Raw genomic sequence first — 9,310 nt, forward strand, 5'->3', positions numbered from 1 at the left:
TATGTAATACACCGGGGTGGTCGGTAGGTCAACGGGTAGGGACGTGATGTCCCTCTCCCTTGGACACACACACACACACACACACACACACACACACACACACAAATTCCATGTATTGTATGTAATTATTAACAAATATACTAAGTCTGACATCTTCATTGAGATTTTACAATCTTTCAGAGAACATCCTCTAATAAGCTCACTAAACAAATATCAGTTCACAGAAATGTTATTTAATTTCTACAAGTGACATGTTTGTATTGAACAGGTTATTTAACAGTGGAATAAAACTATTTTAAACTATTGGAAAGCACGGAAAATGTGTGTTCATTCAGATTAACCATTAAGATGACATGAAGTCATGAACACTAACCCAGACATTAGTTGTCTAACTTGAACCTAGCTAAGCACTTGTAGCCAGTCTCTGCTGACACACAATAAGTGGAATGTCAACACAGACACCTGTCAACCCGCACTCTGCTGTTCCTCAGCGCCGCTCCCCCTCCCTCCTGCTGAAATGATGAATGAAAAGCGTAGTAATCATAGATAACACGGCAGGGCCCGTGACAGTTTGTTTTCATCTAATTTCAAATAAAAAAAGTCTTAAACTTGTTTCGCCAAATTCAGAGAATAAATACAACTTTGAAGCTTGTAAAGGCATAATTACAAGAGGTAACTTAAGGTCACAGCAGGCATAACAACAGCCGGTGTTTCTTGTGAGGGTTTCCCCGGGAAACAAACAGAATACACACAAACAGATTATTTTTGCGGTATTTGGCTCCCGAACGAAATCATGCACGCAGCTCGCGACGTAACTAGGAGTCTAGTGGACGGTATCAGGCCGCCATTTGCCCATCCCTGCTGTAGTGTGTTATACAGGTTTTGGTGCATGTAAATGGTCTGGGAATGCTCAAATCCCTGTGTTCCCTCCACACACTCCCAACAAATATGAACCTGAGAATGAGCAGAGTCCTCTTTTAAGTTATGCACGTCAATAACATCCACCATCGCCTACTAATGTAGCCTTGTGTAAATGCACTCTGATTCTCGTAGCACCACAGTTGTCTTTTGCTATTAAGTCTCCTTCACACCTTCCTTGACCTTGTTCAGTTTTCCATCAAGGTCAAGTAAAAGTAGTTAGGAAAGATATCCTTCAGAGTCTTAAGCTACTCATGTTCTTGGGTACAGAGGTGCTTTGGGCTAGCACGCTCACAATTACAATGCTAACATGATTCCTGTCTCTGGAATGAGTCTACCAGTACATCTGTGTTATCTAAAAATAACACCAGCCATGTAACTGTTGGTCTGTAATTTATATCCAATGTAAATTGATATCAAGTTTAAGAGCGCTTGCACAAACACAAATCCCACACAAACAAATAAACCCACAGGAGCAGACTTCTTCAACATGTTTCCAACTTTTCTTTTCTCACAGAACATTTCCTTCTTTGATGAAGCCAACACAAATCTAAAAGGGGTGCTACTTGTGTGTGTGTGTCTGTGTGTTCGTGCACCCTCAACCCCCGCCCACCCCTGACATGATCAAATGTGTCAGGCCTGGGACTGCCAACGTTTAAACCTCATCTCTTATTCACTCGCAGCCCCTCCCTCTCCCTCGCTCCCCGCACCATCATCCCCTTTCCCACTGCCCCCGCGCAGGAAGTCGCTGATTTATTTTGCATGGCAACTATGAATTTTAAGTGAGTCCTATTAAAAGAGTCTTCTCAGCCCCTTCTCTAAATGTTATTGCTCCTTAACGGGGGCTATTTTCTCCGACTAAATCTGTGGCCTTGGCAGAGGAAGTTAACATCGACAGAGCTCGTGCTTGCTAAGAACATAATGACAGCAAGCAATGCGTGTTAATGTGTGAATAAAATCATATGTGCATTACAATATTTTCTGCTTTTGTTCATATGTATGAGCACATTCTCGGATGAATATGCATATCTGAATTCATCTGAGATGTTTCGTGACCTTGTATGTTGATTTGTGAGACGTGTGTGAATGAAACAGGTTTTTGTATTCAAGACCTACACCATGTGATGTAGACAGCAGTATCTAAAATGTTCTACAATCTTCCCAGATCTCGGTCGTGCTTGAGTGTCCCGAGCCGCTGTGAGGCTACTCGCTCGCTCCCTCCTAATCTCATCTCCATGCAGCTACCGTGAAGCAGTCGCAGGGCCCGGGGCTAAACCTATTCTTTTTGATGGCCCATAATTGCTCGGTTGATGTATATTTTTTAATATCCAGCGATATTACAGGGGCCTGGTAATAAAACGGGGGCGGGTAGAGGAGAAAGTGTGAGTGGGTAGAGGGGAGACAAGGGAGAAAGGGAAAGCTGTGGGGTGATAGAGGGAGGGAGAGGTAAGGGGAACAAAGACAGAAAGGTGCAGACAGGAAGTGAGGATGTGTGGAGGAGGCTTCAATCTTACAAAAATGGGTTTTCAGAGACATGCATTATGGGTGATTTTTTGTCTGAAATTGAGCCGTTGGTGGTTTCAAAAACATCTTTTATATGCAAACTGGTACTTTTCAAAGCCACGTTACCTAATGATCTTAGTTGTGAACTGTCAGTGCGGCAGCTAAAATAATAAGACCATTAAAGAGGGAGGCAAAATTAATTTGAAACAATTTGACTCAATTAATCGTTAGTCATTTTTCAGCCCATAACAGCGGTAAACAAAAGCAGCTACTCATTTGTAGAAGCCTATGGTTGCAACTAACATATTTTTGTTATTATTATTGTTTATGGCGCTTGGAGGTACTTGGAGGATACACACAGCTGCAGGCAAACAAACAAGAATATAAAATGAAACAGATAATGTGTAATCTTTTTTAATCTTCCTCACATTGCTGGAAACAAAGATAGCCAGAGAGTGCAAATAAAGCAGAGAAACACGCCGACTGCTCTTCCCTTGAGCCTTTTTCGCCGGCTTCTAATTGAAGTATTGACGGATTTAAATGAGGCTGAAATGCACTCAAGAGTTCCAGTGTCTCCTAACATGCGCACGCACACACACACACACACACACACACGATGCATGCAAGCAGAATGAACACAATGCACCATGAACGGTTACACAAATAAAAACAGATGTGATTGCAAAAACACAAGAAGTGGAACCCGCCTAAGTAAGAAGTAAAATATATTTGTACACACACACACACACACACACACACACACACACACACACACACACACACACACACACACACACACACACACACACACACACACAGAAATGGACATGATGGTGTGCACAGTAATGGTCTCTCCTTTTCAAACCAGTCATGCGAGTAAGTACACTTTTACAGAAAGCGTCTTGAGTGTTCGAGTACAGTTTGGGGTTTAAAGGGCATGAAATGTGATCTGTTGACGAGTGACAAGCGTGTGGCTGAGCCAGCATGTGCGGTCATGACCGAGCAGCCAATGGCAGCACACAGGTTGATCATAGGCCCAAAGAACTCGCAGCAGTTTCCTGTAATGTCAGTTATTCCAGCGGTGAAGATGACACGTCAATGCTAACCGAGTTATAAGTGACTGAGAGGTTTGAAATGACACTGCAAGAGACACTTCATTCAGGAGTAAATGGGCAGAGTGTAGAAAGACACTCGCATGTTTTTCATCCATATTCAGTGAAACCACAGTCTTAGCTTCAGTATCTATTAGGGTTGCACCATTTGGAAAAGATTGCGATGTGATTCACGATACAGGAGAGTTGATCATTTTCATTTGTTTTCTTATTATCATTGAAAAATATATTACATGATTATGTTTTGATTTTTTCAAGAGTTTCTGTACCAAACCAGTATGTTTTGGTGAGTCTGAAGTATTAGTTTTTTCAGACAGAGGTTGAAAACAGGTGCTGCAGCAAAGGCAGTATGAGACAAATAAATGTGTCCATGTTACAGTAGAGGCACAACAGACTAATATGAACCTGAACATGAGCATGACATGTCCTCTTTAACAGCCCAGTTATATAAGCTAAAACACCCTGTATTACACAAGACTTTGCATGTTTGTACTTTTCATTAGTTGGAATGATAAATTATTATATTTTTATATTATAAAAGACCCCCATCACCCCCAGCCACAAACTGCTCTGTCTGCTGCCGTCTGGCAGGCGTTACCGCAGCATCAGGACTAAAACCACCAGACTCAGGGACTGTTTCATCCCACAGGCAATAAGACTGTAAAACACCTGAACTGCTGAAACAACATCCATAACATTCATCTGCTACTTAGAAATTATGTATCTATTTCTCTAATATATCGTATTCCAATAACTTGCATATAGACTTTTATTTCACTATTTCAAAACATTTTAAACATTACATGTTACTTGTTAGACGCTTTTATCCAAAGTGACTTACATACTCAATACTGTGGACAATCCCCACAGGAGCAATTTGGGGTGAAGTGTCTCAGGGACACGACGACATGCTGACTGCAATGGGGTTTGAACCTGTGCTCCCCTGATCCGAACACCAACGCACTATTCCACTGCGCCACACGCCTCGACTATTTTTCTTTTTTTATTGACTTGCACTATATGTTTCTGTCTATCTGTGTTATTGTGTTGCACTGTTGGAGGAGCCTGTGACCTAAGATGTTCATCAGCATAACTACACTGCAGCTATGTTCGTATGACAAAATAAAGAATAAAGATAATAAAGGATTAATAAAACATGTCTTAAAAATCAATGTTGGAGTTGGATGTGCTGCTGAGAGTGGAGTGTTGTGTAGCTGCAGCCTCAGTGTTTGCTCTCGCTTGGAGGAAAATGGAAGAAAAAAAGGTTAGCACAGCCATAGGTCAACTCGCTGCATAGCAACTGGGAGCCACAGTCAGCAGACTGACCTATGAAAACACAGCCAGCGTGTTTTTCTCTGGAGCTGCAGCACTGACGGCTTCACACAGCTCCCATCCTCGTACACTGCGAGGCTTAATTACAGTGACACATGGATATCCACGGCATGCCAGCTGATATTAATGATAACAAGTGCACATCTCTCTAGAAGGAATTCATTTTTTGTTGGATTCCTTTTTTTTTAAAGAAAGGTCAGAAGTCAGGGACAGTTAGCTACTTTCCACCCCATCACTTTGAAGTTTGTGTCCCTTGTAAATGTCAGGTTCTGTACATGTTTAACACAGTTGTGTTCTGCATATGAGCCTCTAGGCTGGTAAAGAGAGACAGAAGAAGAAGGGATAGAGAGAGGTGTGCCTGTCAGCGGGGCTCCTCGTGCTCCAGTTTGAAAACAGTAGCTCAGGGAGAATAAGCCCCTCTCGCATCTAAGAGCCATGAACATAGGGAGACACTCGTAGCGCTATAGGGGAGCTACATGCTAATGCTCACTAGAGGCAGGAGACCTTCAGTCAGGGACAATGACATGCCTGCAACTGACACAAAAACACACTTAGTAACGGGACAATAAGCAGTCTGAATAGGGACATGTTTCCACTTTTCTGTCCTACGCTGTTTGTTTATTTGTTGTCATCTCACTCATGAATAAGTCAGTTTCATAACCCCTTTAATTATTTCCTTAAAGGGGACATATTATGAATACATATTGTAAAGCTTGTGCATACATATGGGTATCTGGTGTTCCTACAAACAAACGAGGAATGAAATAAGTCATTAATTGTAGGTATATGTCGGCTGCCTAGGTAAAAAAAAACAACAACAAAACCATGGCATATTAGTATTTTGTGTCTCTACATGTTTCCCTGTTCAAAAAGCTCTTTACTTTTCTCATACTGCCTGTGCTGCAGCACCTCTTTTCACCCTCTGTCTGAAACCAGAGCCCAGTCTGCTCTGATTGGTTAGCTGGCCAGCACTTTTGTGATAAGTCAACCACTTAGAGATGTCCAGCCTATCATGTACAATGTGTTGGAGCGCTAGCCAATAGTCGGAGTTGGAGTGCTACAAAGTGATGTAACTATGTTCCGTAAGTAAACAAAGGAGTCCAATGGAGGTGTTTCGGGGGGGGGGGGGGTTTTTAAGAGGGGGTATTAAAGATCCAGGAGCTTAAAAGCAGAGAACATTTCACCAAGTAAATGGTTCATCACAATATATTTAGGTCAGTGAAAGTAAGACAGACTGTGCCAGAATCTGTACCTCTCAGACTCAGTTTGTTCCACATTTGCACAGCTTGTGTGTTGAATATGCTGATGTGCATCTCGCTTCCTTCTCGACTTTAACAAGTTCAATCTCGGGCCGATCAACTTTACGAGGAGTACAGATATCTGTAAACTACTCGCGCGCTGCACCAACCCCCAGACATTAAAATACACAATGATTACTTCCCATCAGCTGTTATTGATCGTGCATCAGACGCAGGCTCTTACTTTTGACGGTGAGGTACATGGACTTGCTGACATCAGCTCCCACGTCGTTGCTGACCTTACACAGGTAGAAGCCGCTGTCGTCCTCCAGCACGTGTTTGATCAGCAGAGAGCCGTTGCTCAACAGCGTCACTCGAGAGCCGCTGTTCAGAGGGATGGGCTGGAACTGAGGGACACCCGCACCTGGGACAGAAGCAAGACACAAAACATTTTGAACGTTAATAATGACAGAATAAGCATTTAAACAGAGTATACTATCGAAGTCTTGATAAAGTCCGTACAGTCCGTGCAGTCATGACATATTTTGGCAAGCAATGGGATTTTGTAATACTGCAAAAAATGAGATCTGTGGCAAACACCTTTATGATGCCGACACATTTCGTTCAGCAGGAAATTCAGCATATCAATCTCTTCAGCTTGTGGTAATCAAAGACATAAAGAAGCCATAGAGAATATGGAACAGGAAGTGGTCGAATGATAACACATTTTCAGATTTCTAAGACTCATTCTTATACCAGTCTATATAAACCCGTAATTTTCAGTATAGAAAACTATGTATAACCCTAACACGGTACACAGTGCTTGCGGGTAAGCAGTGTGTGTCTGCGTGCACATTCATTTGACCATGCGTCTGTGTTTACAGATTTTATGACAAAGCCCGTCAGATTAAGCGAGGATTGTAAACATGTTTCTTAACACCAGGCCTAAATCCTTAAACCGCCAAGCAGCTGCTGAGCACAGGGAAACAGGCCGAGCTGCTGCTGTGATGCAATCACTACAGACATAATGCTCATGTTCAACAAGACAGCAGATTGGTGCAGAGGAACACCAGGCAGAGAGCACAGAGGCCTCTCGTTGCTGCTGGCCTTCAGCACTGAGAGCCTCAGAGATGTAGCGAGTCGGTATTTATTTTGAACATTTATCCCTGTGTGTCTGGGTTTATTCTTCTTATTTGTGTTATAATGACTGCATATATGGCCTTGGACGAGGACAGACTAATCCTTAAGGCCTGGATATGATGACGATAATACTTCATGGTCAGATCAAGTTGCTTGCATCACAGCAGCTCCATTTGCAACAGCAACAAGGACAAATATGAAGACAAGATACAAGAACACAGACATTTAACAATCTATTACCATCACTGAAGAGTGTGTTGAGATTAAGGCAAAGTGGGAAAAGTGTTTGTGATTTGATCACTGACTTTAATCTCAGAATTTAGACTTTTTCCTCAGAATTCAGACATAAACATCACTTTTGGTCAGATCCAACACTAACACACTCACGACCTGGTATTTAGCTCAAATTGTCTTTAAGCGTGGGACTCAGTATCTCCTATTTTTCTGGTTTGAGTTACTCTGCGGATACAAGCGGCCGAGATGGGTTTTCTCCGCAGGGTGGCTGGCGTCTCCCTTAGGGATAAGATGAGAAGTTCAGTCATCCGGGAGGGACTCGGAGTTGAACCGCTCCTCCTTCACGTCGAAAGGAGCCAGTTGAGGTGGTTCGGGCACCTAGTTAGGATGCCACCTGGGCGAGGTGTTCCAGGCACGTCCAGCTGGGAGGAGACCGAGGGGTAGACCTAGGACCAGGTGGAGGGATTATATCTCTTCGCTGGCCTGGGAGCGCCTTGGGATCCCCCAGTCAGAGCTGGTTGATGGGGCCAGGGAAAAGAAAGTTTGGGGCTCTCTGCTGGAACTGCTACCTCCGCGACCCGACCACGGATAAGCGGGAGAAGATGGATGGATGGATGGATGGAGTTACTCTGCAAATATATTTTCCCAATTCTCCATAGCCCAATAGGACTGACACTTGATATCCATCACTGAAGCATCTGTGAAAGAATTGGACTGGACATCTCTGACATATTCTGGCCTTCTGCCTGCGTGTAATTAATACCTATCTTTTTAATAGAGAACGATATCATCACTCTTGTTCTATTGTCAAACAATACAGTATCTCATTCTGCAATGGTGGCATTTAAATCTATAGGAAATGTCAGTGACAATGAATTATAAAGCAAATGTCTGCTCCTATAGAGATAAAGCACTGTACTGCACCTCGCTCATGTAGTATTAAACACATGTGTGAACTGAGCCAGACGCTGCATTAGCTTGTGTTAAAGTTAGCGTGTAGAGATTAGGCTATTTAGTGCGCTGTGGGTTTTTGCTTTTTAATTAAAATGCAGTCAAGTGGCCGTGGCAAGCAAAGGGTCAAGTGGTGACTTTGTTCCTGCTCCCCTGGAGAGAAACAGAGCGAGAGAGAGATGTGTGTGTTCTTCCTTGAATTATGGATTTTGCATATCCAAATGGAGCTAGTCGTTATGCTAATAGTGGTTGACCTTTACTTACTGCTCCATATCTCCCAGAGACACTCATCTGGCGCTTAGCTAGTGAAATCATGCCAGACAGCCATTCTCTGGACAAACTGCACTCTGGCCTACAACAAATTACACGATAGCTTCCCAAGCCACCTTCCCTGGATAGGATTTCTGTTGGAGGGGATGTTCATTGCCTCTGTGCTCTGACTGATTTCCTGCACAACATATTACAAGTCACCAGGAGAGATGTGAATACAATGTGGTAAGAATATGTGACTGCTGCAGTATGCGCCAACTGTGCGTGCTGCAGTTGCTCCTGCTAGATTTTCAATATTTTCACAATACATTTCTGTTTCGATCGTTTTGATCTTACTTTTTCTGTTAGTCATTTCTATTAACAACTAATCAAGCTGTGCCCTCTCTAAACTTTCTTCTAGAGATATTTAGTTTGTTGTTTTTGAGTTGCTAGTGTTGTGCATCTACGCCACTAAAACGGCATGTCTGCGTTGTTTACACCAGGGACAGCTGATCACACTAAAGCCAGCTAGCATGGTGGCTAGCATAACAACTATCCCCACTGAAATCTGGAGAAGGACACAGAGGATGTTGGATAAACGGAGAAGGAGATACAAGCCGTGTCTCCCCCCCC

General features: G+C 43.0%; 1 protein-coding gene across 1 annotated transcript in view; it reads right to left on the minus strand.

Annotated features, from left to right (window-relative positions):
* Nucleotides 1-9,310, minus strand: part of LOC104952776 (Down syndrome cell adhesion molecule-like) — a 107,770-nt gene that overhangs the window by 11,124 nt on the left and 87,336 nt on the right. Inside the window, exons 10-11 of the mRNA XM_010779651.1 lie at nt 6,348-6,527; nt 5,589-5,607 (exon numbers count right to left, since the gene is read on the minus strand). Of these exons, the coding sequence (XP_010777953.1) occupies nt 5,589-5,607; nt 6,348-6,527 (199 nt within the window). The remainder of the gene's footprint in view (nt 1-5,588; nt 5,608-6,347; nt 6,528-9,310) is intronic.

This window comes from Notothenia coriiceps, unplaced genomic scaffold (genome assembly GCF_000735185.1).
Source record: "Notothenia coriiceps isolate Sejong01 unplaced genomic scaffold, NC01 NC01_scaffold00020483, whole genome shotgun sequence".
Taxonomy (NCBI): domain Eukaryota; kingdom Metazoa; phylum Chordata; class Actinopteri; order Perciformes; family Nototheniidae; genus Notothenia; species Notothenia coriiceps.